This window comes from Lepus europaeus, chromosome 12 (assembly GCF_033115175.1).
Source record: "Lepus europaeus isolate LE1 chromosome 12, mLepTim1.pri, whole genome shotgun sequence".
Classification (NCBI taxonomy): domain Eukaryota; kingdom Metazoa; phylum Chordata; class Mammalia; order Lagomorpha; family Leporidae; genus Lepus; species Lepus europaeus.
In genome coordinates, this window is record NC_084838.1 from 59385280 (window position 1) to 59407902 (window position 22623).

Genomic DNA, 22623 nt, shown 5'->3' on the forward strand with positions numbered 1-22623 from the left:
ACAAAACTGTATCACCTGGAGCTGCTAAACAGATGCATATGGGATCATGATTCACTGGAATACATACAAATTCATGTAATAAGCAAAAGGATTCCACTAAAATGTTTAACGATTCATTTCATAAATTTCTTGTGTGATATTCTGTTAAGTTCAAATGAGCTAGAAATCAACATCTACATACAAACATGAATGGTTTCCAATTAATTACTGCAACTCTTAAAATTGAGAAGATCAAAATCAAGTCCAATTTTAAGTTGAATCCCTTCAGCAGCTCTCTGTCTTCTCATTTTTTTTTTTTTTAGTTCACTCTAGTGATCAGCAGGAAAAGGAACATGTTCTTCAGAGCAAATATCTCCATAGATATAAGAGGGCTTCAAAACATTTGTGGGAAATTAAAAGATAATGCAGGGGCCAAGCAGTAGGTTAATCCTCTGCGTGGGTGCCATTATTCCATATGGGTCACGACTGCTCCTCTTCCAATCCAGCTCTCTGCTATGGGCTGGGAAAGCAGTGGAGGATGGCCCAAGTGCTTTGGCCCCTGCACCTGTGTGGGAGACCCGGAAGAAGCTCCTGGCTCCTGGCTGTTGCAGCCATTTGGGGAGTGAACCAGCAGATGGAAGACCTTTCACTCTGTCTCTCCCTCTCACTGTCTGTAACTCTATGTCTCAAATAAATACAATGTAAAAATAAAGAAAAAGAAAAAAGATAATGCAAATTTTCTGTGAACCTTTTGATGCCCCTTCTGCCAGGAACACAGCCAGTCTGGGATAAAACAAAGGCCCAGCCATTCTGTATAGTCTCCTAGGTCACCTAGGAGCTGAGGCAATTTGTTGCTAGTGCTACTGCAGGGCCCCTCCTGATCACTGAGGCTGGATGAACCAGGGAAGACAGAACACAGGAAGGGACAGGGAGCAGGTTCCAGTAACTCGGCCCAGACTTATTCAAATATAACTCTTGCCTTCTAAAATGTAAAACCTTGATAGACTAATATTGACTAGTCCTTGGAGCTTAAAAAAATTAAATTAAATAAAAAAAAAACCTGATGCTTTGTTAGAAGAAATAAGGATATTATTCCTAAAGGAAGTTATCAAAAAAAATAATTTGTTGGGAACGAGTGTTGAGCCAAGTGGTTAAGATGCCTGTATTCCACACTGGAGCACCTGATTCAACCCACAGCTCTGGCTCCTGACTCCAGCTTCCCTACTAATGCTCAAGTAGTTGGATTCTTCCCAACCATGTGAGAGACCTGGACTGAGTTCCTGGCTCTCAACTTTGGCCCAGCCCAGTCCCAGCCATTGCAGGCGTTCGTGGAATAAACCAATGCACGGGAGCTCTCATTCTCTCTATCTGCTCATCACTCTGCCTATCAAACAAACGTATAAGTTTTTTTAAATAAATTTACTAAAGTAGGCTTTTTAAATTTTACTTTTCTTTTAAAAATAAATGAATCAATCAGTTAACAACCTTATATATGACGGAGCTGATTTTGGCTTTGCAATTTCTGAACCACGTCTGGTTGGACTGCCCAATTCATGGATTTCTGTTTGTTCAATAAACTCTTCAATATTTTATTGTGCCACAGTTTACCCTCTAACAAATATTTTATGTTTTTTTCAGTGAGTTACTTAGGTTAGTCTTCTGCCAAAAAATTATGGCTTCTTTTTAGCCGGCACTGAGAGACTTTTGGCCACTGAACAAGATTTAAAAGCTCCTATTGTTACTAGAAGACTCTTAAACTGAAAAGTGCTTTCAAAAAGCCTCAAGATCACTCCACATTTCAGTGTTTACTTAATACACAGCGCTAAGCAACCTCAAGTAAAAGATTTTGGACAAATAGAAAGTATATATATTTAAGGTAGATGACATGATTTGATGTACATATAAAAGTACATAGGGAAACTGTTACCCAATGAAATTAACATATCTATCACTTTATATAGTTAAAATAATACTTAATATTAAAATACTAAAGATCCTCTCTATAGCAAATTCTAAGTATACACATCCATTACACAATGATTGTCATGATCTCCAGAAATTATTCATCTTATGACTCAAAGTTGGTCTACTTTCATCAGTATCTGCCCATTTTTCCCATTCCCCTGATAATCACCATTCTACTGTTTGTGTTTTTTTAGTAAATTTAACAATTTTAGATTTTTTCCACTTAGCATAATGTTCTCCAGGTTCATCCATATCGCTGCATACTGCGGATTTCCTTCAAGGATGAACAGTCTGAGGTTGGCACTGGAGTACAGTGAATAAGCTGGCACTTGTGATGCTGGCATCCCATACTGGAGTGCCAGCTGGGGCCCCATCTACTCTTCTTCCCAAACAGCTTCCTGCTAATGTGCCTGGGAAGGCAGCAGTTGATGATCCAAGGAGTTGGGCTCCTGCCATCCATGTGGGAGCGCAGATGGAGTTCCTGCTTCTTTGCTTGAGACTAGCCCAATCCTAGCTGTTGTAGCCATTTAGGGAGTGAGCTAGTGAATGGAAGAACTCTCTTTCACTCTCTGTGTCTACTTCTCTGTCACTCTTGCCTTTTAAATAAATAAATATTTTTAAAGGATGATATCCTATTATACTTGCTTTACCTATCATGCATCAGAAGTTACTTAACACTGTTTCCATATCTTGGCTATTATGAATGACACTGTATTGAACATGGGAATGAAGCTAACCCTTCAAGACAGTAATTTCACTTTTTTTGGATACAAAGTCAAAAGCAGGTTGCTGGATCATATGGTAGTTCTATTTTAATTTTCTGAGGCACCTTGGTACAGTTTTTCATAATGGCTACACCTATTTACATTCTCAACAGTGTACAAGGGTTCCCTTTTCTCCACATATTTACCAACATATATTATCTGTCTTAGTGCACTTTGTAGTGCTATAGAATAACACAGGCTTGGTGTAAAGAATAAATAAATTTTTAAAAACCAAGCTAAGGGGGTGTTGTGACATAGCAGATTAAGCCTCCAACTGCGACACCAGCATTCCATATGGATACCAGTTCAAGACCTGGCTGCTCCACTTCCTATCGAGCTCTCTGCTGATGCTCCTAGGTACATAGCAGAAGATGGCCCAAGTCTTTGGGCCTCTGTACCCATGTGGGACACCCAGAAAAAGCTCTGGGTTCCTGGCTTCAGCCTGGCCCAGCCCTGGCTGTTGCAGCCATTTGGGGGAGTGAACCATTGGATGACAGCACTCTCTCTCTCTCCTCTCCCTAGAATTTGCTTTTCAAATAAAAATAAATAATTATTTAAAAAAAAACAAGCTATTGGATATATTCTCATGAATTGTACAGGTTACCTTTTCGTTTTGTTTCCTTTGTTGTGCAGAAACTTTGTAACTTGTTTATTTCTGCTTTTGTTGTTATACTTTGTTACCATATCCAAAAAAATCATTTTCAAGACCAAAGTCAAGGAGTTTGTCCCTATGTTTCATTCTAGAAGTTTTAAGCTTGAAGTCTTACATTAAAGTCTTACTTAAAAGTATTTAATTCGATTTTGAATTGACTTTTGTATATGGGAGAAAACAAGGGTCCAATTTTACTCTTTTGCATGTAGCTATCCAAATAAAATAATTTTTAAGCTGTGATTGTGACATCTCTAAGCTTAAGCAATCAGAGAGAAAAAGATTTACTATAATTTGAAGAGATTTATAATCACTTTTAGGATGACTTTATGTTCTCGTACTTCAAATATGTATATATACACTCATATGAAAGCATATACTTGAGAGTAATAATAGTCTGTTTAATAAAATTTAAAGCATCTGTGGAATTATTACAAGAAATCACGTTTAGATTTAGTTTTAGACTGAATGACTTACTGCATCTCTCTTAATCCTTAAGTTGCATATTCATTGCTGTATTTTCTTCTAACTGCTGTCACTTAAATTGTCATGTAGAGTAGGGCAAATCAGGGTCAGTTTATATAAGCGGCATCAATCTGAAGAACTTCATCAGTCTTTATTTCAAGGCATTATGCAAAGAAAACTGGCATTAAGAGAGCCTTAACTGACAGCAAATGAAATCAATCAGCAAATCACTAAGCCATAATAAACTCACTCAATTTGTAGATAACCCTTCCTTTTCCAGGTCTTCACCTAGGCAGTCCATCAAACACTGTTTTTTGGTCCAAGCAGCTAAAATGAATAGCAATTCTGGCTGTAGCACTTGAGAGTTCAAATGCTCCAATCCTCAATAATAAGCATTAAAAGGTATTATCTAGTAAGGTCATACTTACACTTAAAATAGGCTTCAAAAATGAAAAAAAAAAGATAAAAGATCAAGCTTAGGATTTAGTTTTTGCCTCTTAACATTAATAACAAAGAAATTATATGCAAATTATTCAACAACTTTTCTACTTAGAAACTAGAACTGAAAGTTGTAAGGAAAAAATATATATTCAGTATTCTGATATATTTTGCCATTTTTATTTTTTACTAAGTGCATCTTAAATATTTCACATATAAGCAAATACTGTAACCATTTCACTGAGCTGGCATTTTTGAAATTCAGAAAAATTAAATGGGGTAAATAAAAGAGACAAAATAATTTTTACAAAATAATATAAAAACATTAGTAATGTTTGAATTATTCTGAAAAAATAAATATTTAGAGAGAAGTATATGCAGGGCATTCATTACCTAAGGGTTAGCCATGATTTTTATACTGAAATGGAAAGAAACACTAAAGTTGTTGAACATTTTATTCTTTTGAAGGCACATGTTGAACAGGTCATCAATCAAAAACTTCAAGAGTCAAAACACTAAAATGTTCCTCAATGCACTTTGGTCACTACCCCTGACCCCAGGCCTCCACAATCCAGTCCTATATAGCTTAGATTAATATACTGTTTTCTAGTGTAAAAACCACCTTCACATGCACATAATCTCATCCAGTCTCCACACAACCATGTGAGTGAAAGCAAAACAGGCTTCACTGTCACCATTTGCAGATGAAGAAATGGCAGCTCAGATTGTTGAGTGACTCGCTAACATGCTTAAATTACAAATCCAAGACTTCAGTTCTTGATGCTACCTTGCTGCCTCCTTCCACAGAGAGTGGAATTATTTTATCTTGCCCAAATACTATGCTGCTAACAAAGCAATTCCCCTTCTGATCAACATGATGCTTCTAGTAAACTCAATGACATACAGAAAATTGCACAAATTCGTGGTTGCTAACTTCCCTATAATCTGATTTGCTTGCTTGTCTTTTAGAAGAGCAAAAATCTCAGCCTGAAATTGAAAACCACCCTGACCAAGGAAGATGTATTTGCCAAATACTTAAAAAAAGAAAACAATGGGGGCCGGCGCTGTGGTGCAGCAGGTTAAAACCCCAGCCTGCAGTGCCGGCATCCCATATGGGTGCTGGTTCATGTCCTGGCTGCGCCTCTTCTGATCCAGCTCTCTGCTATGGCCTGGGAAAGCAGTAGAAGATGGCCCAAGTCCTTGGGCCCCTGCATCCATGGGAGACCTGGAGAAAGCTTCTGGTTCCTGGCTTCGGATTGGCCCAGCTCTGCCCATTGCAGCCATTTAGGGAGTGAACCAGAGGATGGAAGATCTCTCTCCCTCTCTCTCTGCCTCTCTGTAACTCTGACGTTCAAATAAATAAATAAATAAATAGGAAGAGAGAGAAAAAAAGAAGGAAGGAAGGAAGGCAGGCAGGCAGGCAATTCAAAAATACATATTGCTGCTTAATTCTCAAAGTTCTTTCACATCTGTCATGATTCTCACAATCACCGCACTATGTACAGGGCAGAGGTTATGGTCTCCACTTTACAGAGGGCGAAGCAGACATGCAGGAGGAAGTGAAAGCAAGGGCTCACAGAAAACAGTAATTCTAGAAGAAAACTCCAGGAGCACTTTCTGCACCACAAGGATGATCCTCCTCGTTCATCCTTTGCAAGAAAGGTAACAATTCTTAAAACAATGATAATTCCTGCTCCCTGTGTAAGCTGGGCCCATAGGGAAAAGGATTGCATCTGCTCTATAGCCACTTCCAGTTCTTTCCAGGTCGCAAACCTCTGCAGCCTTCTATAATACTGATTCTGCTGTGATTTTATTTTCTTCCTAATTATTCCTTCTTAGAATAAATAAAGAAATGATAACCAACAAAACTAGAAAAAAGGGACTTTGTGAACCATGCCTAGTCTGGAAAGACTTTCTATCAGACTTTAATAGGTGTCAGTGCAGATCACTGGTACCAGATCATTCCATAGAGGATGTAATGCATAAATACTTTCAACTGAGTTAAGGATTAGAAGTTATATGATTATTTAAATAGATGCAATTCCTTGCCTTCATACATCAACTTGCCCTTCATAGAAGGCAGAGAGATGAAAGGTCCAACAATAAAAACAACAATGATAAACACCCACCAACAGTCTCAAACACAACCCATGATGCAAGATATAAAATGTCACATCTGCCAAATATTCCAAAAACTTCGAAGAACTCCAAACTCTAACAGATATTCTTAGTTATCAACAAGTGCCGAAGTCTGTATTTTAACAATGGATATAAGTGAAGATACTTTATTACAAAAAAATCTTTTAAAATAAAATAGGTGACTAAGAAGAGTAGCATATATCACCTGAAAATCTAATTTATATTGACAAGAAAGATATCTATGACATGCGTTTTAGTTTTAGGAAATTTTACAAAAAATTATAGCATAATTATTGTTTAGATGCATACATTCATACATTTATATATAACGGAGATTTATTAAATATAAATGATATGTGCCTGTGAATTTACATATATTATATGTATTGCTAGAAATAACCAGAATAATTATTAAAAAAGTTAACATTTGTTGTCTCTGAATTGCTTAATGTTAAATGATCTTCATTTTCCTCTAACTTTTTAGTAGGGTCTTTTTTTTATTGTTATGATCATGTACAACACCTATAATCTTTTTAAAAGCTTATTTTTAAAATTATCAAAATCTCTATCAAGTTATATTGTTTAAGGCAAATGGCATTATATACTTGATTATATTATACTATTATAATTTATAGATAATAATGAATTTGAGTGATAACAAAATTTAATTGGGTGTATTATATTCTTTTTATATAAGAGTACTTGACATATGTATCAAGATTTTCATTCATTTTGGCTGATTTTTGTGTTTAAAAATATAATCAGCTATCTGAAACTTCACTTATGTGGAAGGAATAACATGAAGAAGAAAATATCTCAATGGTACAACCTTTTAAATGAAATTGCCTAACATGTCTTTAATTTGTAAGTATGACAAAATGCATAAATTTCATGCAGAGCAATTAGAAGTCTACTGCATAAGTAGTGAAATAGAGAATGCATGTAAAAAATTACCTAGAGTCATTCTAGATATTTTTATTTTCTGACAGTTATGGTACTGATACTTATTTCATTACCTTATATATAAAGAAATTCTAAAAAAATTCCCATCAAGATGCTCTTTATGATTTATTTATATAAATACCACAAAAAAAGCTCAAAGAAATCTTTATGCCTGTAAAATAAGCAGAAATATATAAGTCAAGGTATCTCAAAAGTTTTGGGTATAACACATAACTAAAAGCCAAACCAAGCAAGGACTACACAGTGACATTGTGGAGATAGGAGTGATTCAAGGGTTACTTCATTCACTGTGAAGACCCTTGCTTAAAATCTTCATAAATATGTGGTTTCACAATGAAGACTTCATAATGAAGTGTTCATACATATATCTTTATAAAATCTGCTACATTTCCAGAGGTATGGGTCTTATTCACTAAAGCTTAAACACCTCAACTTTATTTTTAAATGATCTGAGCCTAAGAGCATGCACAACTTAGACCACAGCAGTTTTCTAAGTCATTCTGCCAAGTGGCTGAAACTTCATGCTCATTCACCCCCGGCTACCTAGGACCTCCTCAGTGCTAGAGATGGTCGTAAGCACAGAAGGCAGCCATAGACCAGGGCTGAGTTCCTGGCCTCAAGAAGCTTTCATGTTAGTGGACAGCTGGAAAACATTGAGTAATTGCCATATACCCATCACCACTACCAGCAGTTTCAATGGATTAATCATCATACTAACACTATTAGTGAGGAACTTTTATCTTCTTTTTACAGGTGAAGAGGCCAAATTACAGGTAAGCTAAGTAATCTGTCCAGCTCACCCTCTTCTGATTCTGTATTTGCCCCATTATTTTCACACAAATGAAACTGCATTCCCCAGTCAGCTTCCACCTTTATTCCTTATCTGTCTTAGACATCTTAAAAGAAAAAAAAAAAGTAATCCAGTAAGTCATGGCTTAACGGAAGGCAGAATGGCATGATTAAAACATGAATTGATCAGTTACCCTGCTCATTGGGTATTTGACCTTTAATATCTACTTCATCTCAACAGACTTCACTTTCTTCCTCTGTGAAATGGAATAAAGATAAAACACCTATTATTCATGAAGTTATTGCAGGGATTAAATGAGATCATAAGACAAGGTAATAGTAACTGGTGCAGAGTAAGCATTCAACAAATGTTGGCTATTGTTACTGTTCATTTAAGGATTATTTGTTATCTTTGAATGGAGACAGACACAGGCAGTCTCTATCTGGCCAATGTTTAACAGATAGTGCTAGGATTACAAATAATAATTAGTGAAAAACAATTCAGAGTATAATATATTAATAGGTACTATCTTTGTATATATAGTATGGCCAGTATACTTTATCTTATGTACTAAACCTTAAACACTTCAATGAGAAGGTATGGGTACTCTGCATTCATACTGTACTAGACTCTTCCGTGAAAGCTAACTGGTCTGATCTGAGGGTTTTCATTTCTCTCCATATCACAGTGACAGCCTAATATGCTATTATTTGGGAGATAAAGCCATAGGAGCTTAGACAAAAGGTTTCACTGAGATGCGGTTTCAATGAAACGTCACGTGACATAAAAACACACAGAAACTAAAGGAGGCTGTGCTTGATCAAACTTATTACAGCTTTTGAAAAAGAGAGAGAGAAGTGAGGGAACCAAATGGAAAGATATGGAGAAAAAAACTCCCAAATAACCAGTCCTCAAAATGACAGAGGCTTCATAATGAATGCAATAATAACAGCCACTATGCATGGCCTGCTTTCTCAGTGCGAGGCACTGTGGTCTCTACATGCATTGCTTTATCCAATCCCCCTACAAGTCTAAGAAATCAGAAGCATTAAATTTTTGCAGCTACAGAAATTGGGGCAAAAAGCTAAAACAGGGGCAGTACTGGAGTAGTGGCTTAAATCACCATTTCGGATATCCACATCTCTTAAGAGAGTGCCTGGTTTAACTCACGGCTACTCTGCTTCCAATCCAGCTTCCTGTTAATTCACATCCTGAGAGGCAGCAGATGATGTCACACATGGAGTTCCTCGCTCCTGACTCCAACCTGGCCCAGCACCAGCTGTTGCAGGCATTTGGAGAGTAAATCAGTGGATAGATCTCTTTGGGTTTGATTTTCAAATAAAATGAAAAATAACAGTTTTTTTAAAGGTAGCAGATCTCTGAGTCTAAGTGAACAGAGTTTTATCCTGCAGGAAAGCTATGCTAGATTCACAGAATAGATGGTCCACTCATTTTCCTCCCCTTTCATTACCGCTCACCAGTCTCCCCTCCTTCAAACTGAAAACCTGTAATACAGCTTTCTCCGTTGGAAAAGACAAAAATCTTCAGCTTCTACTGCTCTAAATGACAGGTGTGCAGCTGGCCAAATCGTTCATACACTACCACACCCTACCTAGAGATCCTTGCCTCATAATCAAAGGTCATATCCTCTGAATAGTCCATTTTATCAATACAAAGTAAGAGTACAAAGCTAAACAAACAATAAATTGCTAAATAAGAAGCCAGACTTAGCCTAAATGCACACATATTTTATACTGAAAAGTCGGGTTTCATACTATGAGATTGTCAAATGGAAACAACATTTTTTATGTGTGGTAAAATTTACCTACAATACAGCATAAACCATAGATGTATAATAATTAATATCATAAATGGAAGAAAATGCCATTATGGATTTACAAGGTTTTATGCTTAAGATTTTTCACAGGTGTCTATTTTTTTTTTTTTTTGGTCAGATTTAGTAGTACAGCTTTGCTATCAACTACTCTTAGAGTTAAATCCACACTTGCTATCTCCTTGCTGTTGACCTGAGAAGAGCTACCTGTTGTAGTGGTGGTTGGAGAATTAAATCAGATGACATATTCAAAGAGCTAAGCATGGTGCCTGGTACTTAGAAGTGTTCACTGAAACAATGAGTTATAATCTAATCTTGTAAGTACAATGCAAATTACTGCATGTCAATGAAAACCTTACCCACATGTATGTGGTAATGTGCACACATTACCTGGAAAAGATAGTAATTTAAATTAGGGTTCTCTACCAACAATTCATGGTTTGCTCCCAAATATGGCATTCTTGAGAATCAGTCTTTCCCAAATCAACAAAATCTAATTTGTGGAAGACCTTACATGTCAATTGCCACAAGTCCTAAGCCTTGGAAGATTCTATAACAAGAGAGTCAAGTAAAGGATTATTTTGACAACCATTAGGAATCTTCCAAATTATATCATATTCACAGTAACAATGAACTCATAAATACTGATCACAAAATTTCAAATCTACATTTTTGTCTCATCCTAAAGAATAGTATAGTGTTCTAGCCTATAACAGAAAGTAAAATATTTTATGCTTAGGTTTATAATTATATATTTTAAATATATTGCTCAACAATCTAATGAAAGAAGCAATGAGTATATTTTTCTTTGTAGAACACATATTTGGGTAGTAACAACAAATTAGGGTGTGAAGCACGTAAAAAATTAACACATTGCCACATGGACTAATATTAATTTTTTACAAAATTAAAATTCCACAGGGTCATAAACTTATTTTATAAAATGTTATAAATTATTTTTAGACCTCAAAGTGTGAAACACAGCCTGAATTTTAAGAGATTTCTCCTTTAAATATACTGAAAAATCTAGAGTGCTATTGAATAAAGAGAATGTCTTTTTAAAAAAAAACAGGCTTCCTAAAATTTACATAATGTTGATAAATTTTTCTAACGAAGGTACTGGGCATCAAAAAGGAAAACCAACCACATGCTGAACTTTGTTTCTTCCAATTAAAAATTTTTAACTTTCAGAAGAAAAATGATCACAATAATAGTGAGATAAAATATAAGGATACTTACGGCATTTGAAAATGAGTGTTTCTGAAAATAAGTTTCTCTATTAAGTTTATTTTAAAGCTACTTGAAGTTTTATGATTTGATGCTTTAAATTTCATAAATCAAATGACCTAGTTTTCACATAATATTCATTAAAACTAAGCATTAAAAGGTAAAGTGCTCTTTAATACAAAATCCAGTTAGGATCTAGTTCTGCCGAAACAAAACTACCACAGAAAAAATGTTGGATATATTTTGGAATTAACCTTGAAAAATGTTATATATCTTTCTTGGTAATTTTACCCGAACTGATTTATTTTAAAACAACAAGAGCAACAAATTGCGACCAGCTTAAAGAGATAACAGCTTAGTGTCTTATTGTCCTTTACTGATAGGAAAGTGTGTTCTTTTAATACTGTACTTTATAAAATATGCATTTTCTTCTGTGAAAGTACTTTTCTAGATTATTTTAATAGTGTAGTCTTAGGCTTCAGGAAAAAAAAACATTTTTTGTGAAATATTCTGTTACATGATAGAAGGAAAATTATTTGCATCTCCTTTAAATTATTCACAATACTTTGAGGCTTTCGTTCTCTCCAGTTAGTGCAATTTATTTTTCCATATGTCTCAGTAGCAAACAATGTTATTTAGACTCTAACCTGGCATGCTACCACCTCTGGCCCGCCCTTGAGCCCCTCCATTGCAAAGGTCTCCAGGTGCAGTTTGGGTAGCTGCAGGGTGAAGTCATTCCTACTTGCTGCAGTCCGTGACAGCGAGATCTGATCTCTGACCTAAAGGGAAAAAAACAGCATCAATGGTAATTCCCCTTCAGACACATTAACTGGGATGAACTGGGTCCCCTTGAGCCCACTGAGTGGACTTGCATTGATCGCTGGACCTGAAATCCATGAATAAATTTAGGACTAATTGATTTTTCGTTGCAAATAAATCTCTAATTCAGAGTGCTGGGGGAGAATGTTAAGAAGAAAAAGCATCCTCCTGCTTGAAATGAAGGAGGGGAAGAAGAGTCACTGGAGCTCTTCTGATCAAGAGATTTTTGAATTATTTTTTCACAGTTCCACCCTCAAAAGAAAAAGAAGGCAAAAAAAAAAAAAAAATTCACACGCACACACACACACACACAAAACACCAAACAGCAATCTCCTAATTATTAGCATTTTCTTAGCATGTTCAGTTTAAATGATATTAACTGATACATATTGGAAAAAGATAGCTATTAGACACTAGTTGTTGAAAAGAAAACTTCAATAATATATACACCGAAATAAAAACAAATATGCTTAACACAAAGGATACTTAAAAATACACAAGAGGTTTGATTGCCCTGTTCACGTTTCTAAGTTGCCAAATCTTATTAAATTTGAGTCATAATGATTAAATAAATATAAAACAACTTGGTCACACAACTTGTATATAAGAAAAGTAAAATAAAATCCGTAGTATTTGTACTATATTTTAAGTATTCAGAAAGGTAACAATACAAGCCCATCACAGACACTGGAGAAACCCAATTCTCTAGCCACTATGGACACAAATGCAGTTGATATCACACTGCCACCTTCTGGACAAATGAGAAAATATTCCCACAACTGTAGGATAAATAAATAAAAGGAAACATTCAGAAATAGATATTTTTGGTTTTTTAATTCCCAAACTTAAGTAAAAGCCCTAAGAATTCATAGTTTAGTTTACATTTAATGTCAGTAAGCTCTCATTTTAAACACATATTTTAATGATTAGGAGTTTTCATAAATAGGCATACTTTTGAACTTTCATTATGCTTGAATAGGTTTTAAAAACCACATATTTGATGTTATAAACTACCTTAAGGCCACAAGGAAAAAATGGTCTTTGTGGGGTAGCAAAGGCCGAGAACAGGGATAACTATAGAAACAACATTAAATTGTGCAAATAAATATATTCTATATGTCTAGTTTTATCTGAGCAAATTCAAATATGACTTGGCAATAATACAACATGGAAAACCTTGCCTTAAGTTTTGTATTCTACTTAGCCAGATTATAATATTGTTTGAGTCATTTTATTTTATGACTACATTAAAGAAATCAATACATCTCACAAAACTATCAAGCTCTATAGAGTTTCCTCAAATCAGCAAATACACACAAACATATCATGGCATCTTTAATTGTTCATGCCAAGCCACGGGTATAAAAATCTTTTTATTTCTGAAGTGGATCTGAAAACTTTTTTCTATGCATCAGTGAATGTCAAAGTACACTAAACCATAGATTATGATGCAATGTCTATGAGTGTGACTACACTGGAGTCCCAATTCAAAATGTATATTTATCTATAATAAACATTCTCTAATCTTCAATCTGGAGGAGAATGCTATTAAACTTAGCATAACAAAATAAATCATATTTTATAATTATATCTGCTTTAGGCTTTATATTTTATATGTATGGATATCTTCTCTCTTGCTTTTTTTGTCACTGATGTGCACTCAGATAAAAGAAAACATTAATGTGGATTAAGGTACCGAGAATTTATCAACATCAAACCACTAGTGTTTTGCCTTCTACCCTTCTGAACCATAGTCAATAGATCTAAATATTTTACTGCACCCTGGCCAATTCATTGTTTGATGTTTAAAAACTCACCCAGAATCAAAGAAAATTTATTAAATTTGAGCCCCCAAATGAGATACTATTAGCTTTGAAAGTCAAGTTTAACTGCGATATTGATGATTCTCTTTTTTCTGTGACAAAATTCACTAGGGAAATCCTGGATGTCAAAGTACAAAAGCAGATTGCTAATACTGGCAAAGAGGGGGGAAGCATCAGTAGTGTAGGTATAATCCACAACACAGTTTGAGCACTGGGGGTCCATCCCCCGATTAGTATCAGCACCATACATCACGCATGAAGACTGACACACAATCTACAGTAAGCCACATGTCACAGTCTCTAAATAAACTATGAGCAACATTATGCTGGGTCATTTGGCATTTAAATCTGTGTTGCATTGCTACTTTAAGATTTTTCAGTAATTTGTTAAATTAAATAATTCTTTGTGTTAAATGGGAGGCCCTTCGAAATGCAGCTGTTTTTGCTATACCTAATGACTGAGATCATAATTACAATAATATCTGAATAATACACGTGTTAATAGTTTCATCTAATTATAAATTCCCTGTTGATACTGTTGAGGAGGAACAGTGTTTTTTTTTTTTCCTTACTATTTGTTGAATTCTTTACTTAGTGTAGGGTTAATCTTATGAGTATAAAGTAAATTGAAAGTAGATCATTGTAAAAATAAGAGAGGGAATAAGAGAGGAAGGAGTATAAAGGGTGGGAGCATGGGCAGGCAGGAAAGAGGGTAGGATGGGAAGTATCCCTATGTTCCTAAATCTGTATATATGAAATACATGAAACTTGTTCACCTTAAATAAAATAAATAAGCAAATAAGTAAATTCTCTATTGATTGTGCTATCCAGAAACAATGACTGATGACATACAGTAGAGACAATATCACAAGTACTTCTATGAAAATTTTAAGAGTTTTTTGCACTTTTAAATTAAACTGACACTTGGACAGTAGGCTTCTAAAATGATCTCCAAGTATTCCTAGAAAAGCTTTTACAAAAGTCTTGAGAAATTATTGTATAGGAGTTATTTTAAATAAGTAAAGGGAGTGAGAGCATCATAGAATATAAAACAGCAACATTAGGACAAGTAAAAATACAACAGTGCTGCAAAGGAGTAGGCAGGAAAGATGACAAGAAACGGGAAAAAATCGGGACTAAGAGAGAAGGGACTATTGAGAATGAAAGTAGGAGGAAGGCTGAATTTCAGAGTGAACAAGGAAGAAAGGGAAGCGAAGCGCCACAGAACTGTACAGGACTCTCACCTCAGGTTCAATTTGCTCATGAGAAAAACAGAATAGGCATTCGGAGAAGAGTAACTCAAATATAAAAATAGGGATAATGTGAAATTCTTTAGGAAATAATGCCCAGAGGATATAAAGTTATTCTTTTCAAGAATGAGAATCTAAAGCAAACTCCTTACTGTCAGAAAAATTTGAAATATTAGAATGCTAAGATAATTTCTTCTTAAAAGGAAATGAGAATTGAAAGCAAATTCCTCACCATTAAACAGTGTTTGAAGGAATATTAGAATAATACAATTGCTTTTTTCAAAAAGGAAAAGGAGGTTCACCTTTTAAAATACAGATTTGAGAATGAATTAGAATTAAAACAGCCATCAGTCACCTTTCTGTGGATTAAATTATAATTTCAAATGAATTTTAAATTTTAATTTCAAAAGTCAGTCTTTGAATCTATTTACAATACATTATTCAACCTATAAGTACAATCCTATACCTTTTTCACGCATATAAGTAGATATAAGTGATGAAAACATATGATATTTTTCTACTTCAAAATGCTTAACAGCTCATTTTAACATACGTTGAATTTTTTCATAAAATTTCACAAAGTATCAACTTCTAAACTGTATATATTTCATAACATTGTATCAAATTTTTCACTTTCATATTTCTAAAATAATAAAAATGCCTCCATTACTTCTACTCTGAAGTTGTGATTTTTAGAACAATTCCTTTCTCATATACTTTCAGAAAGCAGATTTCTAAATGATAGCTCATAAAAAGCAAGAGAAATATAGCAAAAAATAAATGAAACTTTCCAAAAAGTAAAAACACAATCTTGAAACATACTTATATCAAAATAAACATCTCTAAAGATATATTTTTATTTTAAAAATCCACTTTAAGTGACTCTTAAGACCCATGCTGCACTGTTCCTATTGCTCTGATTAGTCTTTATACACAAGCCACCAATCTGTTTTCTAATTTTCTGGACCATAACACACACAAAAAAGCTACTTCTGCTAGTTTTACCAACTATGAAATTAGTCATTTTTAGAGAAATCACTTTACTCTCAAAATGTGAACCTCTGTCTTTTAGCATGCAGAGACATAGAGAAAAGCAACTGCTGTCGGGCCTTTACATCACACTCCTGATCTGCCTGAAATTGTATTTAGTTCAAGCTACAATGGTTTCCAATGCTTCAAAATAAACCTTTTTTCCCCCAGAGATATTCCAGTACAAATACGGACCTCCACAGTATTCCCTATAATCTCCATTCTTATCATACTGTGCTCATGTTGTACCTTGCTTTCCACTGTCCCACTCCTTACTGTGTACCTGCTTCTACTTCCACTGTTTGCTTATTACTTTCCCTTTTCCCTTTTATTTGTCACTATATGTGAACTAGAGCAGCCAACATATTATTTTTCAATGTACACATACAAAAGCAGTATGTAGTCAGCACACTATAGCCTGGGAACCAAATCCAGCCCAGTGCCTATTGCTATAAATAGAGTTTTATTATATCACAACCACACCTTTCCCTATACCTGTTGTCTGTGGCTTCTTTCCTGCTTTAACAACAGAGTTGAACAGTCGAAACAGAGACCAGATGGTCTGCAAAACTTAAAATATTTACTATCTGACCTTTGGAGAAAGTTGACATCCTCTGTCCTAGAGGTGCAGAAGACCACATTTGTCAGCACTTCCAGTTTGTGTTTTTTTAATAATTACTTCTCAGCAAAGAATCTGTACTTTTTAACGAATCAACCTCATAACACAAATACAGAGTATCACCTCAAAGGCACTGTCTGCTTTTTTTTTTTTCAAGTGTTTCATGAAACAAGTGTCCTATCTCCTGATATATTTTCAGGCTTTGCATAATCTACTATACAACTTACTTGGGCCTAACGCCTGGAACAACTGCTGATCACCCATTCTAATACCTAATCAACTGAAGACTTTTGTAATCAGAAAAGGAAGGAAGTCAGCTAGAGCTAGCTATATACTCTATAACAACGTTAATGGAAATAAAAATCACTATGTGTATAGAGACTCTTAGAAAATATATGATCAGGTAAGAACGTCATTCCAAACCTGTGAATTCTACAATATAGAAGAAACAAATCCAAAAATATATTTAGACAGTTCCCAGATTCTATTATGTGTTCAGTGACAGAAGGTAGGAGCAAAGTGCATCATTGCAATTGAAATGATATTCAGGAACTGGGTAGTGACATCTAAATAAATATTGCTCTCCTTTTTTTATCTTTCCCTTAGCTATTTAATTAACTAAATGGACAGAGAATAGTATTATTTCTGTTAGTAATACCATTAGTACTTTCAGAAATACTTCACACTTTTCAAAGTAGTCTCCACACTACCTCACTTGATTCTACCGGCCAACTTGTGAAATGGTATTATCATCCATAATATGAGGATACTGAGTCCAGTGCATTTAGCACCAAATAATAATGCCTCTTAATATCTATATATTAACAACTTATAGTGGAAGAAATTACCTAAAATTTTAGTATTTATTCCATTTGCCTACCTAAAAAGCATCATTTTTTTTTCTTTGTCTCTTATCTGGCAATCTTAGCAAAATTGTTTGTGTCATAAAAATGGTTTTATAACAAGCAAAAGACAATTTTAAACATCCTTCTCTCAATTGTTTCCTTGCACCTGTGGACATTCTTATTCATTCACATTCTCTTTCACTTTCTCCCTCTCTCTCTCTTCCTTCCTCCGTACCCCACGCACCCCGGCCACACACACAATTATTATACTGACAAGTTACCTGTGTAGCAATAACAATCATCTTTATACAATGGTTACAGTCTCACATGGAAGATCTCCAAACCATGATGTCCCAAGACACATGCAACAGTTCCTGTTGTGCTGCACACCCCCTGGGAGGAGACCCTGGCACTTTCTCAGCAGAGGCAGGCACTCCATTGGCACGGTACGCACAGAATTCACGCTCTGAGAAGCAGGAGGTGAGAAACGAGCCTTCTCTTGCTGGCAGGTTATTTAACTTAACCTACAACTCTGGACCAGAGCCAGAAGCCTCCAATGACTGCCAGAAAAGAAGTCAAGATCTACCACCACAGCCACCCTACACTTCATAGTCACATCCCAATTATGGAAATAAAAAACTGATCTCTTGAATCAAATTATCAAACTAGGCACATTCCAATTAAGGATCTGAAAAACTGACCACTCAAATCAAATTACCAAACTGAAAAACAGGGTGATTTAATCTTAGCCATCCTATCAAGGCTTTAGACAGCATGATAAATGTGTTGTAGGCTGTATGTACACCATAAACTGCACCCCACAAAGAGATTGCCATGACCTTGAGCTATTTAACAAACACAAAAATGTATACTTGAGAATATAATATTATTATAATTATAAAGATTATTATAGTCTGCCACAAAGAGATATTATTTCCTAGGGTAAATTACTTCCAGGGATAGACACAGATGAAATGGAAATTAATTATTTAAATGTCTTTAAGCTCAAAATTGTTAAAAACATATATATGTGTGTATTTATATATATGTATATATATGACGTGTGAGTGTTTTGTCTTTAGTTTTTCAAGTTTATTACTTCTTTAGCAACTACCATTTTCAGATTGGCTAGGTCAGAATGACACTGAATGATGACACACAAGAAGGTACATGGGGAGAGTTGTTATCAGGAAGCATGCTGTATTAACACCTGTATGTCCTGCATAGCTGATTTCAGGAGCCAGAATCAAGAATGCTGAGGAATTCAGGTATCTAGTAACATTTAGAAAGTCACTGATGAGTCACTAAACACTGAATTGTTAGAGGAAGAAGATCATGTTTCATTTTATAAGATACTGTCAATTTCATAAGTTAAAAAGTACTCTATGGGCTTTGTGCTCCTTATAAATGCACTGAAAATAAAGAATAAAAAAAAAAATGTGGGGCTGGTGCCATGGTGCACTAGGTTAATCCTCCGCCTGCAGCGCCGGCATTCCATATGGGTGCCGGTTCTAGTCCTGGTTGCTCCTCTTCCAGTCCAGCTCTCTGCTATGGCCCGGGAAAGCAGTGGAGGATGGCCCAAGTCCTTCGGCCCTGCACCTGCATAGGAGACCAGGAGAAGCACCTGGCTCCTGGCTTCGGATCGGTGTAGCGCCGGCCATAGTGGCCATTTGGGGAGTGAACCAGCAGAAGGAAGACCTTTCTCTCTGTCTCTCTCTCACTGTCTATAATTCTACCTACCAAATAAATAAATTTTTTAAATGTTTATTATTATATATTCTGATTTTTAATAATATAAAATCATATTTAAAGATTTGACTATGGGGCCAATATTGTGGCTTAGTGGGAAAAACTGCTGCTTGTAACATCGGCATCCCATACGGGTATCAGTTTGAGTCCCAGCTGCTCCACTTCCAATCCAGCTCCCTGCTAATGTCCCTGGCAAAGCAGCAGAGGATGACCCAAGTCCTTGGGCCTCTGTATCCTCGTGGGAGACCAGAAGAAGTCCCTGGCTCCTGGCTTCAGACCAGCCCAGCTCCGGCTGTTGCAGCCATTTGAGGAGTAAACCATCTGCCTTTCAAATAAATAAGTAAATTTTAAAAAATAATTTGACTATACAGCATCTTCACCTGTCATACCTTGTTGAACTATGTTCTATTCCACAGTCTAAGAGCAAAAATAACCACATTTCTATTTCATAGAGTCAAACTGGTCTTTACCTGTAAACTCACTGTTAGCATAACTCTCTTTCCTAGAGATATCCTTACTGAATTCAGGCTCTCATTCAGATGCTATTTTTAACAATCAAATATTAGCAAGACTTCGCTTTGGATCAGAAGATGGCTTTAGTTATGTTTAGAGACTTTCTGATGGTAAAGTTTTGACTCCTTCAATAAACATTCATCAAGTGCCTATTCGGAACCAGACATAGTAGTGATAGATGATGAGGATATCAAAATTAAGGAGACAGAACTCCATCCCCCAAGGACTTCAAAATCTAGTGGGACAATTAATCTCTTAAAACACATTGTCTAGCCTTGTATTATCTATGTTTGTTTCTCCTTTCAATTGCTATAGGCCTTCTTTTTTTGCCAAAGAGTATTATGTTAATCAATCTCATACCTTTATCTTTGGCCTTGACTTTTCCCCTGAGGTAAAACTCACATGTCCTACTGATTATTCCACATTACCTTAAACTAAGTAGTTCCAAAACAAAACTTAGCATTGTTTCCTTTCTTCCTCTATCTAAAAAAAAAAAAAAAAGCAAAGGGCTACTTTTTTGTATTCCCAGCATCAATCCACAGCACCATCCCATCACAGGAATCACCTTCCCCTGCCTTCTTCTCCTCCCCATATGCTACTTTACTGAATCTAAGTTCTGAAACTGAATTTAAGTTTTATATTCTTTCCTCTGACAACACCTATCATCACTATCCTGTTTCAAATTTTACCAGCCCTCATGTAGCCTAATGCAATAGCCCCACACAGCTCTCTATTAACAGACTCTTGGCTCTTAAAAATACCTTCATTACTCACTAAATCCAGTCTGCAAAATCTGTTCTCCAGAGCTCAAACTTAATCAATAATTCTGACCACATCTCTCACTAACTTAAACTCATGTTCACTCCCCATTGCCTCCACGGTAAGATTCAAGGTTCTTAGCATGGCAAAAAAAAAAAAAAAGTGCTACCTGCTTCACTGAACCCCATCTCATGGACTCTTCTTGTACTTGAGGCCAAACTAAGAATATAGAACTATCCATGCTTACATGAACTTGCTCATTTTACTCACTCTGCCAGCATCACTGTTCCCCATTATTCCTTTTTTTTTTTTTTTTTTTTTTTGAGAGGCAGAGTGGATAGTGAGAGAGACAGAGAGAAAGGTCTTCCTCCAGTGGCCGCTGTGGCCAGCGCATCTCGCCAATCTGAAGCCAGGAGCCAGGTGCTTCTCCTGGTCTCCCATGAGGGTGCAGGGCCCAAGCACTTGGGCCATCCTCCACTGCCTTCCCGGGCCATAGCAGAGAGCTGGCCTGGAATAGGGGCAACCGGGACAGAATCCGGCTCCCCAACCGGGACTAGAACCCAGTGTGCTGGCGCCACAAGGCGGAGGATTAGCCTGTTAAGCCACGACGCCGGCCCCCCATTATTCCTAATACTTCAAGGCCCCAACCAGGCATTATCTTTCCCTGAAGAAACCTCTAGGCAATCCCTAAATTAAGAATGTCCTACATGGATGGAGAAGTACATTTTGTACACATGTACCATGGTATACGGGAATGTTCTATTTCTCTTTGTTGAGGGAAAAGACTATGTGCCTTTCATACACACACATTTGTCTCTCCAGAGGCTATTACAGTTCCAGACACATTATATGCATGAAAAAGCATCTGTAGAATTAAGCTATTCATGATAAACATTCTGTTTTATGATGGATTAGTGGTTTTAAGTAACCTTACACAAGAATCAAATCCAAAATGTCAGCAAAAACTCCTGTGTCTTCCTAATTATTTTTCCAGTGTCATTTCAGCTGAATAAATTTAAAGCATTTATAGATATAAGGTCTACTGGAGTTTTTGAAGTTTCTGGATTGTGACTTCCTGTTTTATCTGTTAGATATTTAACACTTCCCAATGAACATGCATTGGCACCTTTAAAGTTCACATTTTAATTCATGAGCATATACATGGAATACTTTAATTAATCCTTCCAAACTTGTAGGACCCAAGCAATTTCTAAAGACCTCAAGAATTCATGGGGCTGGAGCCATATCACAGTAGGTTAATCCTCTTCTTGCTGTGCTGGCATCCCATATGGGCACGGGTTCTAGTCCCAGCTGCTCCTCTTCCAGTCCAGCTCTCTGCTATGGCCTGGGAAAGTGGTAAAACATGGCCCAAGTGCTTGGGCTCCTGCACCTGCATGGGAGACCAGGAAGAAGCTCCTGGCTCCTGCATTCAGATCTGTGCAGCTCTGGCCGTTGCGGCCATTTGGGGAGTGAACCGGCGAACAGAAGATCTTTGTCTCTGTCTCTCTCTCACTGTCTGTAACTCTACCTCTCAAATAAAATCTTAAAAAAATTCAGCAATTCTGACAATTCTAGACAAAAAAAATTACTATAAAAATATTCTTAGGTTCTTCTCTATATTCGAATTCTACCTAAATTCTTTTACTTTCAGCTGTAGTAAACAAAAACATCTCTCTGCTGAGCATTTGGACAGAATCCAACAAATGCTTAATTTTATCATATCAATCCACACATTATTTTATCATGAAAATTATTATAATAGAATTTTTCTATTACCTTTTTGTTCCACACAATAGAAATACATAGGCATATTTGGAGAGCTCTTAATTTCAAAAACAAAAATTTCTACATTTTCAGTATTACTGGAAGCCTGTTGGTAAATATTTCAGGGAAATAAAAGTACATGCTGAGGCAGGTGTTGTGGTAAAGCACGCTCAGCTACCACTTGGGACAAACACATCCCATATCAGAGTGCCTGGAACCCAGTCTTACGTTCATTTCTGA

General features: G+C 36.0%; 1 protein-coding gene across 1 annotated transcript in view; it reads right to left on the reverse strand.

Annotated features, from left to right (window-relative positions):
* The window catches only part of CCDC171 (coiled-coil domain containing 171), a 378568-nt gene that overhangs the window by 82585 nt on the left and 273360 nt on the right, over positions 1 to 22623 (reverse strand). Inside the window, exon 26 of the mRNA XM_062208207.1 lies at positions 11861 to 11992. Within this exon, the coding sequence (XP_062064191.1) occupies positions 11861 to 11992 (132 nt within the window). The remainder of the gene's footprint in view (positions 1 to 11860; positions 11993 to 22623) is intronic.